Source organism: Plectropomus leopardus, chromosome 8, assembly GCF_026936395.1.
Source record: "Plectropomus leopardus strain MGB_pleo_1.0 chromosome 8, ASM2693639v1, whole genome shotgun sequence".
In the NCBI taxonomy this organism is placed as follows: Eukaryota; Metazoa; Chordata; class Actinopteri; order Perciformes; family Serranidae; genus Plectropomus; species Plectropomus leopardus.
In genome coordinates, this window is record NC_142183.1 from 3,181,544 (window position 1) to 3,203,570 (window position 22,027).

General features: G+C 39.6%; 1 protein-coding gene across 1 annotated transcript; it reads left to right on the top strand.

The window, feature by feature from the left end:
- The first annotated feature begins 927 nt into the window (after nucleotides 1-927).
- Nucleotides 928-22,027, top strand: elp1 (elongator acetyltransferase complex subunit 1). Its single transcript, XM_088080746.1, has 36 exons — nucleotides 928-1,047; nucleotides 2,908-3,085; nucleotides 3,963-4,115; nucleotides 4,727-4,808; nucleotides 5,451-5,531; nucleotides 5,697-5,782; nucleotides 5,876-6,066; nucleotides 6,564-6,687; nucleotides 6,762-6,855; nucleotides 7,609-7,839; nucleotides 7,920-8,090; nucleotides 9,008-9,086; nucleotides 9,851-10,006; nucleotides 10,130-10,236; nucleotides 10,752-10,855; nucleotides 11,334-11,387; nucleotides 11,479-11,584; nucleotides 12,113-12,228; nucleotides 12,374-12,447; nucleotides 12,570-12,648; nucleotides 12,792-12,871; nucleotides 12,965-13,102; nucleotides 13,912-13,997; nucleotides 14,884-15,032; nucleotides 15,381-15,504; nucleotides 16,219-16,316; nucleotides 17,057-17,258; nucleotides 17,934-17,995; nucleotides 18,075-18,137; nucleotides 18,217-18,277; nucleotides 18,824-18,937; nucleotides 19,419-19,518; nucleotides 19,652-19,779; nucleotides 20,683-20,834; nucleotides 21,585-21,663; nucleotides 21,872-22,027. The coding sequence occupies exons 2-36, from the start codon at nucleotides 2,936-2,938 to the stop codon at nucleotides 21,937-21,939; spliced, it is 3,942 nt and encodes a 1,313-aa protein (XP_087936872.1). The 5' UTR covers nucleotides 928-1,047; nucleotides 2,908-2,935; the 3' UTR covers nucleotides 21,940-22,027.

Below are 22,027 nucleotides of genomic sequence, written 5' to 3' on the forward strand. Positions count from 1 at the left end.
ACGGTCTGTCCTCTCTCTGTTTTCTCTCTCCCTCTCTCTTACCCTCCCCTCTCTCTTTCTCTCCCTCCCCTCCTCCCTTTTGCTTTCTCTCCCTACCTCCCTCCCTCTCTCTGTCTTTCTCTCTCTCCTCCTCTCTCCCCCTCCTCTCTCTCCCTCCCTCTCTCTCTCCTCCTCTCCCTCTCTCCTGCTCCTCTCCCTCCCTCCCTCTCTCCTCCTCTCTCTCCTCCTCCTGCTCCTCTCCCTCCCTCCATCTCTCCTCCTCCTCTCCCTCTCTCCTGCTCCTCTCCCTCCCTCTCTCTCTCCTCCTCTCCCTCTCTCCTGCTCCTCTCCCTCCCTCTCTCTCTCCTCCTCCTCTCTCCTCTCCCTCCCTCCTCCTCCTCTCCTCCTCCTCTCTCCTCCTCCTCCCTCTCTCCTCCTCCCTCCCTCTCTCTCTCCTCCTCTCTCTCCCTCTCTCCTGCTCCTCTCCCTCCCTCCCTCTCTCTCTCCTCCTCTCCCTCCCTCTCTCCTCCTCCTCTCCCTCTCTCCTGCTCCTCTCTCCTCCTCTCTCTCCTCCTCCTGCTCCTCTCCCTCCCTCCCTCTCTCCTCCTCCTCTCCCTCTCTCCTCTCCCTCTCTCCTGCTCCTCTCTCCTCCTCCTCTCCCTCTCTCCTGCTCCTCTCCCTCCCTCTCTCCTCCTCCTCTCCCTCTCTCCTCTCCCTCTCTCCTGCTCCTCTCTCCTCTCCCTCTCTCCTCTCCCTCTCTCCTGCTCCTCTCTCCTCCTCTCCCTCCCTCCCTCTCTCCTCCTCCTCTTCTCCCTCTCTCCTCTCCCTCTCTCCTGCTCCTCTCTCCTCCTCCTCTCCCTCTCTCCTGCTCCTCTCTCCTCCTCTCTCTCCTCCTCCTGCTCCTCTCCCTCCCTCCCTCTCTCCTCCTCGCCGTCAGGTGGCGCCACCGTCGCCTCTTCACGCTTCTTCCTGTCCTCGCGCGTCACAGGTGAAAGGTCGCGGGTCTGACAGCGGTGCACGCGTCATGTTGTGTTGATGCAGAAATATAAAAACTTTGGTTTCTTCTCGGTGAGTTTTTGCTTGTTTCTTGAGTTTTGTCGAGTTTTAAAGCTCTTCTGTTGTGTTGTTGGTACTTGTAGTTTAAAGAAAAGAGATCTGGTCCATGTTCGACTGCAGCTTCGTATTTTTCCTCTAAAATCATTAATTTGGTCGAAAAAAACTAAACATTTGAAGTAAATTTTAAAGCTCCACAGTTTGTGTCCGTTTATTTTATCTGTCTGATCTTCGGCGGATTGATACATAACCGCACATCAGCCAGCGACGAGCTAACCGGCTAACAGCTAACGCTGCAGTGTACAGTAAATGTAATGTTTATTTATTTTATTTATTTGACCTTTGACCTGCTCTGACTCAGCTGTTTGCTGTCTGCTGCACATCTTTAAGATGTTGCATTTTCCCTGATTTTTTTGCATTTTATATACTCTTTTTTAACCTTTATTTATTGTCTTTTTAAACAATATAAAGTAATATCTTTAAATCACAATCGATCAGCTCTGACAAACATCTACAGCCATATACAAACTCACGAAGTTACAGTATCTAAAACATCATAAAACAATACAATATATACGCAAAAATACTTTCAATACCAGTAATAATAGTAATGATAATAGTAGTAGTAGTAGTATTGATAATAATAATAATAATAATAAATACAAAAATAAATTAAAATAAAAATGAAGAAAATAGTTATTAATCTATAATTCCTGGAAACACCATCAGTAGGTCTTTGCACAATTATTGATAAAGTCTGTAAGATATTGTATATATTCTCTATTTTTATGCTTATTTTATTAACAATGTCAGTGAGTCATTTTTTATTTTCCATTTCATGGTATGCATTCTGTGCACTAAATTTTTATCCTTATTTCATCTGAGTTTTGCTAGTTTTATCAAGTGGATTTTATCTATGTGAAGATGCATTCTGTTTATTTTTATTCTGATTTTATTTTATTCTTACATTCAGGTTTTATTATGTTTTATTTGTCCTTTATGTGTTTTGATGTGATGTGAAGCACTTGGTGCATTTAATTTCTTTCTTATAAAGCACACTGGGCTGCATTTCTTGTGTGTAAGAGTTTATTATTATTATTATTATTATTATTATTATTATTATTATTAATGTGAAGCGTTAATCCGAAATAAACTGTAAACTAATTAAACTACTTAAATCGGGGCGCTGTGGTGGACGTGGCTCATAATGGGTTAATATCATGTCATCGCTGTTTAATAACAAACAGGAGAGAAAACATTTTCCAAGTCCTGTAACTTTTCAGTCTTACTCCCGTGGTGTTGAAAGTTACATAAAACAGTGTTTTAAATTTGTGAATCTGAAGTCAACAAATGTTTGTTTACTTGATTTTTTTTTTCCAAAAGCAAAATTTTAAACTTACCTTTTTCAGTCTGGCTTTTTATTAAACTTCACCTATTTATTTATTGACCATTTATTTCTACATTTTAGTCCATTTTACTGTTTTGCTAGTTGGTATATAATATTATTATTTTTAACATTTTTATCTATTATTATTCTTTGTGCTGTTATCCTTTCATTTATCTTTTATCTACTATGTAGAGTATTTTTATTATTAATCAGGTAATTTATTATTATTATATTTTATCTATAGGTTTTAACCTGCCTTTGCTGCGTTACATTCCTTACAAAGTCTTGTTTTTTTTTTTTTTTTTTTTTAATCCATCTGCTTGTTTGTTTGGGGCTGACCACATACAACTATAATATTAAACATTTTATTCCATTACAAAATCTAAAAGTCGTCACTGCTGTTTTATCACTGTAGCGTTTTGTAACAGATCGCTCAGATGTTTCAGTGCTCGACATGTTTCATTTTTGCTGTTTCGGCTGTTTTGCAGCCTTTGGACTGTGTGTTTCTGAGGTAAAATGAGGAACCTGAAGCTGCTGAAGAGCCTGCGGAGCTCGGAGCTGCAGGGTCCGGGCTCCCCGCAGTGTGTGTGTGTGCGTGCGGACACCGGCACGCTGCTGGTCGCCTCTCAGTACTCCATCACAGAGTACGACCCTCGAACGGGACAGGTGAGCTGATGATGAATTTCAAATGATTACAAATCACAGAAGTCTGCCAAAATAGAAAAAAAACAGCAAAAAATTAAATATATAAATCCTTTTTTTTTTCATACTTACACACAGAATACGAGAGACAGCAAGCTCAATTTGCGGCAGCGGCACCTAACTGTGGCACCTCGTGTGGCACCCCCAGATGCCGCAGCTAGGTGCCGCTAGCAGTCGCAGCAGTCGCAGCAGATGCCACTGGTTGCTGAGACGTGCCGGGAGGTGCCGCGAGGTGCCGCGAGGTGCCAGTGCTTGTGCCACCTCCTGGTACCTCCGCCAAACCGCGGCACACGCACTGGCACCTCGCGGCACCTCCTGGCAAGCAGTGGCGCAAGCACTGGCACCTCGCGGCACGTCTCGGGAACCAGTGGCATCTGCTGCGACTGCTAGCGGCACCTAGCTGCGGCATCTGTGGGTGCCACACGAGGTGCCACAGTTAGGTGCCGCTGCCGCAAATTGAGCCAGCCCCTGCTGGAGAATACATGATGATGTCGGCTCGTAAAGCAGCACAGATTAAGGATTTGATTTGATTTTTATTTATTCTGAACATGTAAAAAGGAACAAAAGAAAATATTGCACAAAAACAGACCAACAAAAAGCAAAATAATAATTACATACAATGAAAAACATAAAGCAAAAGAAACGTCTAAATAGGAAATGGCTCAATATTCAATAAACAGTACGTGACAGATACAAACTGCATTTTTATTCTGTTTCGTTCCTTTTACTGACTTATTTTAGCTTCGTCTTCTTGAGGATGTGTTTTGAGATTTGAGAATTTTTAACGTAATGCTGAAAAATTGCAGCATTTTAATGAACTCTCCTCTGTTTGGGTCTTCAGGTGGTCAGCGAGGCCTCGCTGACGGCCGAGGGTTTCCTCCCCGAGGACGGCAGCGGGACGGCGGTCGGGCTGCAGGACCTGGCTGAGCTGGAGTCGGCGTGTTTGGCCACAGCTGGCGGCGACGTCGTCCTCTTCAACCTCAACAGCTGCCAGGTCAGCAGGTTTTTTTTGAGACGTCATTTACTCAAAAAGCTGTGTGGCGGTTAAGAGTTTTGCTTTGGTTTGATTTCTTTGAAAAACATGTGAGGAGGACAATAAACAATTTAACAACAAAGGTCAGAAAAAATAGACAGAAACTTGTAAAAAGTTACAAGAAAATAACCTGAAAATAATCTAAAAAAAATAGAAATTGACCTGAAAATAAGCAAAAGGAAATGAGATAAAAAATAAAAATAAAACAAACAAAAAACAAGAAAAGTAACAGAAAAAAAAGTTTTTATAGCACTTGACGTCAAGAGGATTAAATATAAAAAAAAAAATAGATAAATCTGGATTTTTTTTATTTTTTCATCACATCTAATAAGTTCTCCCAGATTGTTTTCAGATCATTTTATTGTCATCTTTTACTTATTTTTTTGCAGTCTACAGCAAATTTCTTGCCAAGTTGCTCTTTATGTTTTTGAGAGAAATCAAACCAGTTTTCTCGGGTTTTAAAGGTTTAAATGGTCGCGACAGTAAACCGACATCGATCCGGGTGTAAAATAAAGGAGAATGCGTTATGTCTACGAGGGTCCTCACGAAATGTCTGTGATCACGATCCACAGCTGGAGTGCGTCGGCAGCGTGGACAGCGGCCTGACGGCGATGAGCTGGAGTCCCGATGAAGAGCTTGTCGTTCTCACTACCGGTCAGCATGTTGTACAAACGTCAAAAACATATTAATAATAAACATGTTTATTAGAGTCAGTCAGAGAGTCTGCACACAACAAAGCACCAAAAATATCAATATTATATCAAAATTATGATATGAGAGGAGATATTGTTGAGATTTTAGATATCATAAGTGTTTTTTCCTGTTCTCAAAAAGGACTGTTTTAGCTGTTTTTGTATTTGGCTTCACCCACATTACTGATGATTATTTATTTAGAAACAAATCATAACCCTACAATATTCATCATCAGTATCAGTATTGAAAAAAAGAAAATAAGATTGTCATGTTTGATTTTTTTTATGTGACCTTGAGTCTATTTTAGGCTCAACCATGAACTGATTGCGAGTTCATAATCAGACCAGCTGTCCAAACTTTTATAAAGTTGCTACCCATAAAAAATAAATTACAATAAAGCAAAGAAGTCACTGATGAATTGTAAGGACCTTTTGTTCCTGCAGACGTCATCAAAGACGAAAAACGTGTCAGCCTCCTTTATAAAATGAGTAAATCAAAGTACCTCCAGATATGAATTTATTTATTCATAGTGACAAATCACTGCTTTGTTGATTTTTTTTACACATTTGAAGCAGGAAATAAAACGATAATTTGTGCTCGCAGGTCAGGAAACGATCATCATGATGACCAAAGACTTTGAGCCGATCACCGAGCTCCGAATCCACCAGGATGATTTTGGGGAAGGTACGCTGGCTCCGAAGTGGACTCTGTTTAGAATAATGGTTCCCAACCTGAGGGTCACGACCCCAAAGACAGTCATGAAATTACCCAAAGAATATAGCAATATTTGTAATACTGCGATGCAACATCGACGCTGTGTAAAATGCTGCACCTTCTGTGTTTCTGCAGGGAAGTTCATCTCGGTGGGCTGGGGCAAGAAGGAGACTCAGTTTCACGGCTCAGAGGGCAAACAGGCGGCGCAGAGGAAGATCCAGGTCGACCGCAGAAACACCACAGCGTAAAATATGCTCCAAAATCAATGAAAACTTCGTCTTATATGAAAATACGATGTATGCGTGCACCTGCAGGAGGTGCAGCCGGCTGCGGCCTGGGACGACGGCAGGCCGCGGGTGACGTGGCGAGGTGACGGTCAGCTGTTCGCCGTCAGCGCCGTCTGTCCTCAGACCGGAGCCAGGAAGGTGCGCGTCTGGAACAGAGAGGGCGTCCTGCAGGCGACCAGCGAGCTCATCAACGGCCTGGAGCAGGCGCTCAGCTGGAAGTGAGTCATTTTCACTCATCAACTTTCATTTTTTTCTTTGACAATGAAGACGAAAACTGGCAACACAACTAACCTCTTTCCAGATGTTTCATATTTATTTAAGTATTTAAGTACAATTGACAATTTGTAGCAGAGCCTGAGAGTCTATTTTATTTTATTTTATTTTATTTTATTTTATTTTATTTTATTTTATTTTATTTTATTTTATTTTATTTTAACATTTCAGTGCCAGTGTAGAATATTCTTGAGAATTAAAAATTGCATTATTCTGGTTTATTATTATCATATCGATGGCATAAAATGGTCTTAAATCAACATCGACAATAATATCGTTTATCGTGATATTTTCGGGGAAAAAATATCCTGCAACAAAATCTTTTATCGTGTATAAATGCGTGACAGAACCTGCTGTCTCTGCTAGATGATAATAATAACATAAAGAATCCCTAAGAGAATATTAAGTGAGGATATTATATTGTATTTCGTGGCGTTTTCAGACCGTCCGGCAGCCTGATCGCGAGCACTCAGCGTCATCCCAACAAACACAGCGTGGTTTTCCTGGAGAAGAACGGACTGCTGCACGGAGACTTCACCCTCCCGTTCAGCAAAGACCAGGCCAAGGTATAAAAATATTGATCTTCAGTTTGTGATTTTTATTCTTGAAAAACACTTTGATTGCCGTGTTCGTGTTTCAGGTGAAGGATCTGATGTGGAACAGCGACTCCACTGTTTTAGCTGTTTGGTTGGAGGACACGAGCGCCGGAGAGGACAAACAGGTCAACACGTACAGTGAGTTCAGCCAAAGTCGTGACGTACTGAACATGCTCAGCCACATCGGTAAAATAAATTACGCAATTAAATATTCGTCCGAGAGATTTTTCAGGTCAAATAAATCAAATGCATCATTCCTTTAGACTTTCAACCTTGTTGAATTTGTTGTAAAGCTGCTGAAAATATTAAAAACGCAGAGCTCATTAACCCTCGAAACCTGAGCATATCAGCTGGATTTTTTTTTCCTTATAAAACGTTGGAGGGCGACGAGCAACATAACGAGAAATGGCCCAAAAATGGACCAGAAATTAGCAAAAAAAAAAAGTTATAAGGACATGACCAGGAAATAGGGGAAAAATAAAATTAAAAAGAAAAACAGAGAAAAAAAAAGTAAAAAAAACACAAAAACAAACGAGAAATGACCTTAAGAAAGTGCTTTAAAATATTTATGTACAATAATTTCAAATATATAATTACAAGAATTATAAATACAGTTTCTGGACAATTTTCAGCTAAGTTTCAGGTCATTTCCTCGTCACCTTTTGCTCGTGGTTTTTTGCAGTTTGCAGGACATTTCCTGCCATGTTGCTCATTATCGTGTTTTTGAAAGACATCAAACCAGTTTTCTCTGTTTCAGGGGTTAAAAACGATGGTGAAATGTGTCTAAATGCACCACGTGTTGACTTTTTTACTTGAATGGAGGAATAATTGAATTATGAATGAAATAAAAATAAATATGTAATGAATGATGGTTAATTTCTCTGCCTGCAGTCCAGCTGTGGGTGGTGGGAAACTATCACTGGTATCTGAAACAGAACCTGGACTTCGGCAGAGACTCTCAGAGGGCTCCGGTCTGCGTCTGCTGGGACCCCGAGCGGCCCCTCAGGCTCCACGTGGCGACCCGCGGCTGGACCAGCATCACCTACGACTGGGGCTGGACGACCGAGAGGAGCCCCGGGGCGGACGACACCGACAACGCCAACGTGGCCGTGATCGATGGAGGTGAGGGCCGACGAGACGAGAGGACGCGGAGCTGCGGGACGATTCCTACACGATGTTAAAATGTTTCTGCACCTCCTCAGATAAAATCCTGGTGACGACCTTCAGGCGGAGCGTCGTTCCTCCTCCCATGAGCTCACTGGAGCTGCAGCTGGACTCGCCGGTCAGCCAGGTGACCTTCCTGTGCCAGCCTCAGCGGACCAATCAGCTGGCAGCGCTGACCTCTGACGGACGGATCTCCATCTACAGCCCAGGTGGGTTATACATACACACGTTAACCCTTTCAAACCCGAGCAAACTGGCTGGATCTCTGTCAAAACACGACAGGGAGGCAATGAGCAACAAAAAACAAAATTACCAAAAAATCTGTAAGAAATTACCTGGAAATTAGTGAGGGAAAAAAGTCAAATAAATAATAATAAAAACTAAATGACCTGGAAAACGTGCTTAAAAGTTATAATAATTGAAAAATTGATAAGAATTATAAAGATGAAAAAGTAAAAATAAGGCGCGAGGAACGTACTTAAAATTTAATTGCAACAGCTTAAAATTTGGTAACTTAATTTCAAATATGTAATAATCATAAATATTTTTTCCTAGACATTTTATTCCTAGCTTTTGAAAATAATTTTCTAAATCTACTAATTTCTTGCAGTTTTGGAACATTTCTGTCTAAGTTGCGGAAAATAAGTGAAATTATTTTTTAAATGAAAAGGGAAAAAAGTAAAAAAAAAAAAAAAAAAAAAAAAGGCAAACAAGAGTCGGAAAGGTGCATAAAAATACAGTAATTAAAAACATAATTGTATAATTGTTATTATGGTCATTACAAAAAACATTCTCATTAGCTTTTGTCTTTTTTTACCGAGACATTTTCCTCTAGTTTTTTTTAAGTAATTTCCTTTAATTTTTGAAACGTAGATGCTCATTGCACTTTTTCCATGTTTTTGAAAGAAATCACCAAACTTCAGAGTTCAGTGGTTTTAACACTGAAAAACATCTGAAAGCATGTGAGTTGCTCCAGGTTTTAAAGGGTTAAGAAGACTCAAGTCTGGGCTCACATCGAGCATTATGTCCTCGTGTGTTTTTTAAATTGACATAAACATTGATGTTTATTTATTTTGGGTCCAAATATTATTCTGATCAGTTTGTGCTTAAACACCAAATGGTCCAGATTCTGGAGACGGGGCTGATAAAACAGAGGACGGGTTCAGGACGACGTCTCGTCCCCTCGTCCTGCAGAAGACCTTCAGGTAACAAACTCTTTGTTTTCTGATCCCTGCAGCTTCAATCACCTCAGCAGCTTCTGTCTAAACTCAAAATGTGACGAATATCATCTTTTGCTTGTAGCTAAAGACGCAAACAGTCTGAATAACGCCCAGTTTTTTTTATGGTTTCACATTGAGGTTTAGTTATTTAAAAAGTGCAAATTAATAAATACACAAGTTATAAAAAGAATTATCCAGGAGGTTATTTTTTATCTGTAGTCCCTTCAGCCGAGGTTTTACACAGGGCTTCCTAAAAAAACGAGAAAGCAAAAGCACAAATAAAAGGGGCATGAAGTTTAAAAGACTTTTTGAAACAGATCAGAAAAAAAAGCCAAACACACAAAATTAAACCAAACAGATAAAAAAAGAGCGAGAGATGCAATTTAAAGACTGGAAAAGAATAATAAATTATTTTTATTGAGTTTTGAATATAGATAACATACCAATACACAGCACAATATATAGAACAGTGAAACACACTTAACACAAACCCTTCGGCCACATACACAAAAACACAAACACACTAAACAGCCCGACTACAGTGGAAATGCAAATTAATTCCAAATAAATAAATAAAATAAATTAAAGGAAAGACTGCATCCTCCTTTAAGGTGCAGAAGGCAACACATTGCACGAATAATAGACTGGAAAAGAATATCCAAACTTTAAAAGCGGTAGTGACATATGCACATATAAAATGATGTTTTATTAACGTTTCTTTAACGTTCTCTCGCTGATTGTTCCTGCAGAGTGACGGTTCAGCAGGAGCAGCCTCTGGCTCTGCGGCAGCTGCTGTGGCTGCAGGACGAGCTGTTTGTGTGCGTGAGCTCCGGTCTGCTGCCGGCGTCCTCCACCGTGCTGATGCTCCACCCTGCCCCGGACGCCGAGGACACACTCGCTGTCAGGTCGGCTGATAGCTCGTCATCGTGCGGTTAAACGTACAGATTAATGAATGAACACTGAATGCATTAAGGTGAATTATTCCACGGCCGTGTTGACAGTCGGGACTCGGTGTTTTGATGTCTCAGGTCTGAGCTGGACGTGGACGGTGTCGTAGTCAGTGTGTCTCACAGCTCTCAGACCGGGACTGTGGCTCTGCAGCTGGAGGACGGACAGATCAGGAGGCTGCGCTGGGGTCAGTCACCGACATGCTTCTGCTGCTGAATCATGTGTTTTTACTAAAACATCGAAATTCATAACATTATTATTATTATTATTATTTGAATTACGTCATTAACCCTTTCAAACCTGGAGAGGCATCACAAGTGTTTAAATCTTTGTGCTCTGAGCAAATTCACTTTATTTATTTATTTTAAAACATGGGGAAAGGCAATGAAGAAATGTCCTGCAAATTTCGAGAAATCAGTACATTGTACACAATCAGTACCTCTGCCTGGCTTTCAAAGGGTTAAAAAAGAATGCTTTCTTTATGCTTTCCTTGTTATTTGAGAGATTTTTTTTCTATTTTTCCATTTTCCTAAAATATATCGATGCTTGCCTTTAATATAGGAGAATCTTACAGTAGAAGCATGTAAAATACAGAAGTTTACAGGAACAAAAAACTTTTATTTATTTATTTATTCATTCATTCATTTATTTATTTATTTATTTATTTATTTATTTACTTATTTATTTATTATTTCTGTGTAGATTGTCCTGAGCCGTCAGTGGAGGATTGGCGTGACGCTAGCGGATGCAGCATCAACTTCCCCGTTCCCTGCGTTCAGACGGCGATCTGCAGCATCAGCGGAGAGGTAGAAACACATGGACTCATAGTAATTTAGGTTTAATAATAATAATAATAATTATAATAATAATCAGGGATGCACGATGATGATTATTTAAACCAATACCGATAAACGGATTATCTCCAGCTCCTCAAGGCCGATGAGATACCGATAACCGATAACTTCTTTCTGTTTGTTTGGACTGATCTAGCAGCAGCACTTTGACACGCAGCACGGTGCAGTGTGTGTCGTACTGGAGGGGTGAAACCATGGCAACACGGGCGAAATTACGCTTATTATTATCGGTTCTACTTATCGGCCAAAAATTGTATTACCGAAATTATCGGTATGACGTCATAAGTGCCATTATCGGGCCAATAATTATCGTGCATCCCTAGTAAAATATTAAAATAAAAATAAAATTGATATTAAAATAAATAATTTTGGTTCCCTTGAACGAACCAAAATCCATATGTGTCTCTTTTTGTCTCTTATTTGTCCGTAGGAATATGTGCTCGGTCTGACGGACAGGTCGCACCTGTACGCTGCAGACACAGAGGTACGCTGTTTTAACCAGCTCTCTTCGTATGTTCACTGTGACACGGGGCTGCTGGGAAATCTGTTCACTTATGTCTCTGCTTTTTTCTCAGCTGGCCTCCAATATTTCCTCCTTCGCTGTTTGCAACGACTTCCTCCTCATCACCACACACTCACACACCTGCCGCTGCCTCCAGCTGAGCACGCTCAGTGTCAAAGGTAGGACAGACACACACAGACACACACAGACACACACAGACACACACACACACACACACACACACACACACACACACACACACACACACACAGGGGCCAGTCAGGGCCAGTCAGGGGCCAGTCTCAGCAGCCACATACGTGCTTCTAGGATTTCAGGGCATTTCTTGGATTTTAGGATTTATGCAGGATTATAGAACATTTCTACAATTTTAGGAAGTTTCCAGGATTTTAGGGCATTTCTCGGATCTTGAAACATTTTTAGGGTTTTCGGATGTTTCTCAGATTTAAGGACATTTCTAAGATTTTAGTAAATTTCTAGGATTTTATGACTTTTGTAGGATTGTAGCTTATTTCTCGGATTTTACGACATTTTTAAGGTTTTTTGATGTTTCTCAGATTTAAGGACCTTTCTAGGATTTTAGGTCTTTTTCACAGATTTTAGGTCTTTTTCACGGATTTTAGGACATTTCTAGGATTTCTTTTTTATTTCTTTGGGACAGCTCAATTGAGTGACCTTTGACCTTGCAGGGCTGCAGGCGGCTTTGGCCTCAGACGGAGGTCAGAATGACGAGAGTCTGCGGCGGGTGGAGAGAGGATCCAGGATCGTCACAGTGGTCCCGCAAGACACCAGAGTGATTCTGCAGGTCACTTTAACTCACAGACGTGCAAACGTCTGCAGCCGTTGTCTAAATCCAAGATCCACATTACAAATTACTGAACACGTTCAATATCATGACAAATTAAGAGTTCAGAGGTACGAATTCTGTGATTTATTCTGATTGTGTCCAGATGCCTCGTGGGAACCTGGAGACGGTGCATCATCGAGCGCTGGTGTTGGCTCAGCTCAGGAGGTGGTTGGATTGGTGCGTAATTTTTTCTGCACTTTTTTGGGTGATTTTCTTGCGCTATGTCTTGTTAAGTCGCTCTCACATGTTTTTGAAAGTACGTCAGTTGTGAAGCCGTCTTGTTGTCTTGTTTTGTTCAGTTTGAGGTTCAGAGATTCGTTCGAGTGTATGAGGAAGCTGAGGATCAACCTGAACCTCATTTACGACCACAACCCAAAGGTACATAAAAGGGTTAACGTGTCATTTTCTGACTTGAAATCTTTTATTTTGTCCACAGCAGGCAGTTTATCGTCCAAATGTTAATATTTCAGTATCTTGACCTGTCTGATTTCTCATTTTCCAACATGCATCTCTTCCCGCAGGTTTTCCTGGAGAACATAGAGACCTTCATCACACAACTCAACTCCATCAACCACATCAACCTCTTCCTCACCGAGCTCAAGTAAGACCCGCCCCAGGAGAGTTTTCGTTAAGGAAAAAACACATTTTAACAGGTATCTTATATTCTGACATTTTTTATCTCTGGGGTACGCAGGGAGGAGGATACGACCGGCACCATGTACCCTCGCCATGAGAGCGCCGCGGTCCAGACGCAGCCTGTTTCTGGGCAGAAGAAGGTGGATGTGGTTTGCGATGCTTTGCGGAGCGCCATGGAATCAATGAACACGAACAAGTCAGTAGCTCTGTTTACGTGAACACTTTTACTCGGTCTGATTAAAGATTTCAGCTCAGCTGTTTACATCGGATGTCTAATGAGATCTGGTGTTTACATGCACTGACGCATGCACTGACGCATGCACTGACGCATGTAAACGTAGCAGCTGTGTTACATGCGCTAAAATTGTGAATATACACACTCTCACGCCAAAAGTGCATTTTCTCACAGTGAAAAATAAATAACAGCTAACCTCTGACGGCAGCACAGCGCTCTCTCCCTCCTTCTCACACACCCCGGGCAGGAGTGAGTTAGTTGCTATGGTTACGGGACCACTTGAACTATTAGAGCATCTTCGAAGCTGAAGTCAAACTAATGGTTAAAATGCATATTTACATGTCTGTTCAGCGCAGTTTTTGCTGTTGTTTTGATGCTATTTGGGATTAAAAACAAACTCTCTGCCGTAGTCTACCTCTGCTCAGAAGTCAGCATTTCTTGGAAGCAAAGAAACGTGCGACTGAGCGTATGTAGAGAGAACGCAGCCAGAGATGAATCAGCTTCATTTTAAAATAACACAAATTTTCTTTTGATATGAAAAGGTTTAAACTCCTCGATTTGAATTGAATCAGTTTGGGCCTTTTTAAGCTGATTGGGGTGTTGTCTGCTTAAAATCTTAACCGGAAGTCTTCATACTAACACTGTGTGATGTTACAGTTAAAGTTAAAAGCCTTATCTCACTAACAAAGGTTTGGTGTCCAGCAAATTTTGGACTTGGACTCAGTTTAGCATTAGTGGGATATAAAACGACGGTGTTGTTAATCTTCCAGGTTCTTTCTGTCCGTACTGACGACTCACGTGAAGAAGACGGTTCCAGAGCTGGAGATCGCTCTGCAGAAAGTCCACGAGCTCCGAGGTGAGCTCACCGACGACCTGCAGGAGTTTGTGATGGAGATAAACTGAACTGTTTCACTCAGTTTGTAGTAGTAGTACTACTAGTAGTAGTAGTAATAGAGGTTTATACTGAACATGTGAAAAAACATGTAAAAAAGAAACAAGACAATCATAAAGCAGTGGACAGACATAAAAAATACATGGAAAATGTAAACAAAGCATCATGATTTTATTCACATATCTGAAAAGCATATAAAGCTGTACAATAATTAATTCTCTAGACTTATTCTAATTTATTATCTTAATTACCAATAATCTTTATCTTACAAGATATAGATTAATTACAAAAATATAAATTTTAATGGAAATATAAATTCTTACATATAAACCTAATTCAGAAATATAAAAATTGATTGCTGACATATTAATCAAAAATAATGTGACAGCTACGTCTCACCTAATCAATATGTATATTTATATATATATATATATACACATACTAATACACGTTCATGCACACAAATACATTCAAAGATATATACAGTACATATATTTATATACACATACGTGTACACACACAACTCAAGGCAACACAAAAAAGAAAAAAATAACAAAATAAATAATAAACAGTAAACACCTGGTGACAGTCAAACATCCCTTTATTTCATCGGTATGTTTCGTGAAAATCATTTCTTTATGCCTCTACTTAAACTGATTTATGTTTGCTCATTCCTGGATCTCTGCATTCAAACTGTGTATAATTTAACTATAATTTAACTTGTTGTTTGCACACTTTGAGTTTTTGAATTAAATACTCCCCTTAAAAACACTATCAGCTCCAAATATATGCTTTTTTGTGCATGAAATAATATCATTTGAGTTCCTCATCGTGTGCTGTGTTTGCCCAGAAAACCCTCCTGAAGCTCCCGATGCTGTGAGCGCAGAAGAGGCGCTGAAGTACCTCCTCTTCCTCGTCAACGTCAACGACCTGTACGAACACTCGCTGGGAACGTACGACTTTGATCTGGTGCTAATGGTGGCCGAGAAATCCCAGAAGGTAAAAGACAACAGAGGAGGAGGAAACGTCCTCATTATTTTATTTTACTTGACTTTTTAAAGTCAGAAAGATCTCTGCAGCGGAAATAAAATTAATGGAAATCTAAAGTAGCATGACGATGTAGTTATTAAAGTTATTAAAGGGTGACTTAGAGTATATCTCAACTCCATTTTCCCCTCTTTTATGTCTTGACTGGAAACAGCAAATATTAAAATTGGTCCACATGCACTAAAAGATCTTGTTTTTGCCACTGACAGGCTCAGGATTAACCATTCATTATGTTTTATATTCGTTATGTAACCAAGCTGTGATTTTTGGATGAATTTGTAAGTTGTTTTTTCCCTGCAGGACCCAAAAGAGTACCTTCCCTTCCTGAACATGCTGAAGAGCCTGGAGCCAAACTACCAGCGCTACACCATCGACAAACACCTGAAGCGCTACAGGAAGGCGCTGCATCACCTCAGCAAGTGCGGTCAGTCTCTCTGCTTCTGTCAGCTGTTTTTACTGCTGCTCTGTGTCTTCAGCGGAGACCGGCAGCTGTGGGTAACGGCCGTGCAAATGTCCAGAAAAGCATCACACGTCCCCAAATCAAAGAGTGGGGAACGATTTAAAGCAGCACCGAACGATCAGGACGTTTTTATTTCCTTTGCCCTTTCTTTTTCTCTCTTTTTTTTTTCCCTTTTTTAAATTTATTTTTAATTTTCATGTGTGTATATGCATGTATATATATATATGTGTGTGTGTATGTGCATGCGTATATATTTTTTATACTTTTATCCTTATTTTTAAATATTATTTAATTATCATTTTGAGGCTAAATCCTTCGTACACACGTATATACATGATGTACATCAGCATGTGTGTAGTGTGTATATTTGTATACATATGAGCTATGCTTATGTGTATGGATGGATGCGTTTGATTATGTTCATGGAAGGTGTATACATGGGTATGTATGTATATGTATGTATGTATGTATGTATTTCTACTATGAAAGTATGTAAACTGCTGTGGCTTAGTGAATCTTTGCCCACATGTGCAGCTTTGCCGTTATTGAAGTTGTGAGTTATTGATCTGCTTTTCTTGAATGACTGAATGAATGAGTTAGTTTAGAAAGATGTGCTGATGTTTTGCAGAGTGTGAGCGGTTCACTGAGAGCTTAACGTGTGTCGTGTGTTGTGTTCAGGAGAGGAGCATTTCCCCGAAGCTGTGCAGCTCGTGAAGGAGCAGAAACTCTACAGCGAAGCTCTGCGGCTCTACGCAGCAGACAGTCATCACTACAAGGTGAAACACAAACACAGCTCAGGACCTTTTTTACCCACAGCAACAACTTCTCAGTGCTTTATATTCACTATTATCCGAAGTGGCCGTCAGTTTTGGCTTTATTTAACTGCATTCAATAATTTTCATGACTTTTTTTTGGCCTTTTTGACCCTTTTAAACCTTAAACGTCGCTTTTCTTGTGCTGTTTTCTGATGTCTTTTACAAGTATTTAAATCTTTGCACCCTGAGCAAAAAGCGACTTAGTATGAAATATTCCACAAATTAAGAGATTAAAAAAAATATTTTTAAAAACCTAGGGGAAATGTTTTGGGAAAAGATAGAAAAAGCTGGAGGAAAACTATATCTATAATGATCATAATTACATATTTAAAATTACATTACAAAATTACTAAAATTTTTCAAGCATTTTTCCTATGTAATTTTATATTTTATTTATTTTTATTTAGTTTTCTTTTTTTTTTTTTAAATTTCTTGCTAATTTTTGGGTCATTTCATCCGTCGCTCCATGGCCTCTTCTTGTGTTTTTAAAAGAAACATTGTTTTTGTAATTTTGGTAATAATTAGTCTATTTTCACACTTATTTTTGAAGTCATGTAACTACACGTGGAAACAGGTGTACAACAGTTTATGTGGTTATATATTTAAAAAAAAAAAACAAACATTTTTTTTTCCAGTTATCAGATAACTTGTTTTGAGATAATTTTCTTGGGAAAATTTGACCTCTGAACTTTGACCTCTAGGTTCTTAGCTGTGCTTATGCCGAGCACCTGATGGAGCAGCAGCAGGCGGAGCAGGCCGGCCTGTTGCTATGGCGATGCAGGGAGCCCGCCAGCGCCCTGCAGGCGTTCGCCAGCAGCTCCAGTTGGAGAAACGCCATCTGTGTGGCGCAACAAATCCCGCTTCCACCTGACCAGTTAGCCCTGCTGGCCCGGGACCTGGCAGGTAACTATGGCAACAAGGTAGACAGATGACAACACAAGTTGACAGGCAGATGGTTAGTTATAAGAGCCATTAAATCACATATTTTATACTTAAAAATGAATATTGTTGTTATGTGACATATTATATCTTAAGTTTCTGTATATTTTGAAGGAGCAAAGTGAAAACTAAATTTAAACTAAATTTATGTTAATATTTTCAATACTTATTATATTATTTCTGCTTGAACTCCAAGTTAAGTACCACAACTTTGTGTGCATGACATAGAATAAAATAGAATAGATAGAAATAATTAAAACCGGGAGGGAAATTGTTTCGTTACGGCAGCAAAGAAGAGAGCAGCAACTGAATAAAATATTCGTTAAAAAGGCAAAATAATGAAAATATATATACAAAGGAAGGCACTTAACATAAAATAAGATAACAATAATAATAACCGTGTTTTATTGTGTAACGTGTTTAACAGTTTTATATGACGCAGGAATAGGACATAAATTTGTCCGTGGATCAGACGAGACGTGATTATGAAAGGACTTTGTCTGCTGTGTTTTTTTGTAATCCAAAATTGAGTTTTCGAGTCAAAAAACCGAGACACCTTTGAGAGAAAGTGGCCGAGGATCTGCGGTGTTTAAGAGCGTCACTGCGTGTAAATACTAAAATGTTTTCCCTCTCTTATAGAGAAGCTGACTGAGCAGCGGCGGTTCTCAGAAGCTGCTCTGCTGTTGGACCAGTACGCCAAAGTAAGAAGCAGCCGCGCAAAAAAAAACCTCCAAATGAAGCAGCTTTTTTATTCTAAAATTTCTCGTTGTTTTCCAACAGGACTGTGAGGAGGCCATCCTGGCTCTGATCACCGGCTCAGTCTGGGAGGAGGCGCTCCGACTCGTCAGTTAAAGATTTTATAGTTTTCTTTTTTGTATTTGTTTATTTTTGACATAACCATGAGACATTTTGTCTTTCTCAGATTTACATGCACAACAGACAGGACATCACTGAGACAAACCTGAAGCCTGCTCTGTTAGACGGTGAGGATCATTCACGCGGTGACGTTTAACTCCTGCTGCTCTGCTGCTGTCTGCTGCTCTTTGTTCCTCTACTGAGGCGTTTTTTGATGATTTTTGACAACATGGTATGCCGAAAGCATCCGGAATAAAAGAAAAGGTTGAAAAGATGTTTAAAAAAAAAAAAAAAAAACTTTTGAACTTCATGTTGAGCTGAGGTCTAATTTCCCTCCATCACACTCAGAGATTGAGCTGCTCCCGTCCGGACGTCGATTTAGGGTCCCAAAAACCAGCCGTAACACGTTTTCAAGTCTTTTACTAATCACAGGATAATTGTTAAAGGGAAACTACTATTTTGTAAGATGTGCGCTCTCTTATTATTTATTTATATTTATATAATTTATTGCTCCACCTGCCTGTTTGCACCATTGTGTCTAATATATTGTAAATGTTTTAACGCTGTATTGTTTCACGTGTCTGTGTCTTTGAGCAAAGACAAATTTCCACCATAAAGTCTCTCTTTCTCTATCTGTCTCTAATCTATTTTGTGGTTTTGTCGTCTTGTCTCAGCTGTCAGCACCCAGGTGAGCTTCCTGGAGGCTCAGGTGGCGACGTTCACGCGGCACAGAACCCGCCTGGCTGTGGTCCGAGAGCAGAAAGAAAAGGCCCGACTGGACATGCTGGGTGAGAATGAGTCCGAATTTAACAGAACATGCAATATCTGAGATAACGTGCGATTTTAACATGTTTTTCACGATTTTACGTCAACTTTATTTGTTCACATTGTACCAAAATGTTGGTTTTTTTTTGTAGTATTTTACTTTTTTTTACAGGATCAAATGTTCACCTTCTGTAGGCAGAAAAAGGAAAATGTATAAGGTTTAATAAAGAATTCCAAAAGTTTATTTTTTCAAGGCGAAAAAGGACAAAAATACATGTATATGTACATATATGTATATGTATATATATGTGTCAGATCTCTTCACTGTACGCTCGATATGTTCCAGCCGTGTTAACTTCACAATGTGGCTGAAAACATCGATACAGATCGAGAGAGCTAAAAAATGAATTAAGCAGTGAATTAAATATGTATGTTTTTACTCTGTAGTTGAAATCATGATTAAAACTTAAATTTGCATGAACTCTCTGTGGTCTTTTTTATCAGATGAGGACGGTCCGGACTGTCCTGACGCTGAGCTCTACTCTGAAGCCAGCAGCGTGCTGACCGGCTCCAAATACTCACACAGCAACTCCCGCATCTCCTCGTACGTCAAACACACTCCTAACAGTTCTCACCAGCTTCTGGTGATTTCCACATTTAAAAAAATGTAGCTGATGTGATAAATAATCACATTTATTTTTCTGTTTTAACGTTTATTGTTTGCGCCGCGACTGCAGGAGATCATCGAAGAACCGCCGGAAAGCAGAGAGGAAGAAGCTGAGTCTGAAGGAGGGAAGCCCGATGGAGGACAGAGCGCTGATGTACGCTCTGGGAGAGATCCTCACCATGGTGGACAAGATGAGAGGTACACACACACACACACACACACACACACACACCCCTCAGGGCTCTTAATAATTCTTTTTTATGTTAGTTTTAATAATACGTAGATCACCTGTGTTTGATTTGGCATTTTAAGTCAGTTTAAGTTGAGTATTTTTGTTGAAAAATTAAAGTTTCTGTCGTGCTCAGTGTAGAGAAAGCAGTACCAAGTGGCAAGGGATGATGGGAAATGTGGTCTTACTCAAGAGATCTATTTAACCCTTTGAAACCTGAAATTGAAATCGCTTTTTTGTGTTGTGACGCCTTCACGAGTGTTTAAACTGAGCCCTGAGCACATTGGTTTGATTTCTTTTGAAAACATGGAAGGACAACAACTTGGCAAGAAATATTCCACAAATTGCAGGAAATAAGTAGATTAGGAAAATTATTTCTAAAAACGCAAAGGGAAAACATGTCCAAAAAGCTGTATTTATAATTATCATAATTCTATATATTTAAAATTAATTTACAGAATTTTTCTTCTTTATCTTTCTTTCTTCTTATTATTATTATTAGTATTATTAATATTAGGGTTTTTTTCTTTCTTTTTTTTTCTAATGTCCAGGTGGTATTCTTGTATTTTTTGCAATGATTTTTTGTCTTTTTTTGTGTGTGTGTGTGTGTGTGTGTGTGTGTGTGTGTGTGTGTGTGTGTGTGTGTGTGTGTGTGTGTGTGTGTGTGTGTGTGTGTGTGTGTGTGTGTGTGTGCAGATTTTGGGGCACTTTCCTCTAACGTTTGTCATTGCCTCTTCTCCATGTTTTTGAAAAAAATAAAATAAAAATAGAGGCCAGTTCACTCAGGTTTCAGAGGGTTAATCAGCATTTACAAGACATGCACTCAGAGTAAATCTGAATCACGCTGAAGCGTTTGACTCTCCGTCCTGCAGAGGAGGTGCACGGCCTGCTGAAGGCTCTGGTGCTGTTCCAGTTCGACAAACAGGCGGAGAAGCTGCAGCTGGCGTACGAGGAGGCTCTGCACACCGTGGAGGCTGCGCTTCCTGAGGTGTGGCCCGAAGGCCCGCAGAACAATCAAGCTCCGGTAAATATTAAACCAGATCTTCATACGCACTCATGGGGGTAATGCTTTTTTTAAACCCTCGTTTTAATCTTATTTTGGGTCTGACTGGTTTCACACTGATAGATTTGTTTTTACAAGCTGTGACGAATGAGTAAAATCAGTGAAAAAGACTGGGCAAAATTTAACAAAATCTAGCAGACACGATCCTGTACGCAGGATTATATTTTCTATGAACTGAGGAGAAATAAGGTTGTGCACGTGGGATAAAAATGAAATGCATTATTCACCTTTTTTAATCTATTTTATCGATTTTACCTTTTTAATTTATGTTTTATCCATTACATTTCCTTTTATTTGTGGTTTTATTGCAGTTACTGTTTCTGTTGTTGTTTTTGGTCTATTTCTTTATATTATTTTATATTGGCACTATGCATCTTAAATCTCTTTGTCCACCTGTCTTCATTTTGTCCTAACTCTACCTGAGTTTCGTCTCGCTTGTGTTTAATAGGGCTGTTTGCTTTCTGTTGTTGCATGGCCGTCTGTGTTACCCGATTGTGCTTTGCTTTTTTTTATGTAAAAGCACTTTGTAAACTCTGTTTTTAAAGGTGCTTTATTATTATTATTAAAATGTGAAGCAACCAAATAAAATGAAAGGAAGGAGTCAAGACACATGTGCCTGCACACATTCAGTGTGTATATAACCAAGCAGAGAGCAGCATCTATTTTTTGTATTATATTTAATCTAAATGTGGCCTCGTTGTTGCTCTCCAGCTCACTGGACCGAACTCGACCGCAAACAGCATCATGGCGTCTTTCCAGCAGCAGCAGAGACCTGCAGCCTCACAACCAGGTCAGCAGCTTTCATCGTGTTTGTTAATTATTCTCATTTTCTTTATGTTTTTGTTCACAGTCGCTCACAGACCACTGTTTTAATGCATATTTGATATCTACTATGTGTGAGCAAACACTCACACGTGGCTTTAAAGTGTAAAGAGATTGTTTATCTTTTAAAAGTTTGTTTTTAACATTTTTTAACATCATTTTTTATTTCTTTGCAGCTGCTGAGGTTCTGACGCCACCCAAGATGAGAAACGGTGTCAAGTGGAAACTCACTATTCTTACATAAACTAGTTCAGTTTTTACTTTTTTTAATGTAAAGTCAAATGGTTGTTATGTAATAAATAAAGATTCAGTTATTGTCTTCTCTCACCAAA

What these genes read in the sequence shown, in the direction of transcription:
- elp1 (XM_088080746.1), top strand. Translation starts at nt 2,936, where the DNA reads ATGAGGAACCTGAAGCTGCTGAAGAGCCTGCGGAGCTCGGAGCTGCAG. An exon ending in GGGAGGAGGCGCTCCGACTC is followed by an intron (nt 18,138 to 18,216) that starts GTCAGTTAAAGA and finishes TGTCTTTCTCAG; the next exon opens with ATTTACATGCACAACAGACA. An exon ending in ACCTGCAGCCTCACAACCAG is followed by an intron (nt 21,664 to 21,871) that starts GTCAGCAGCTTT and finishes ATTTCTTTGCAG; the next exon opens with CTGCTGAGGTTCTGACGCCA.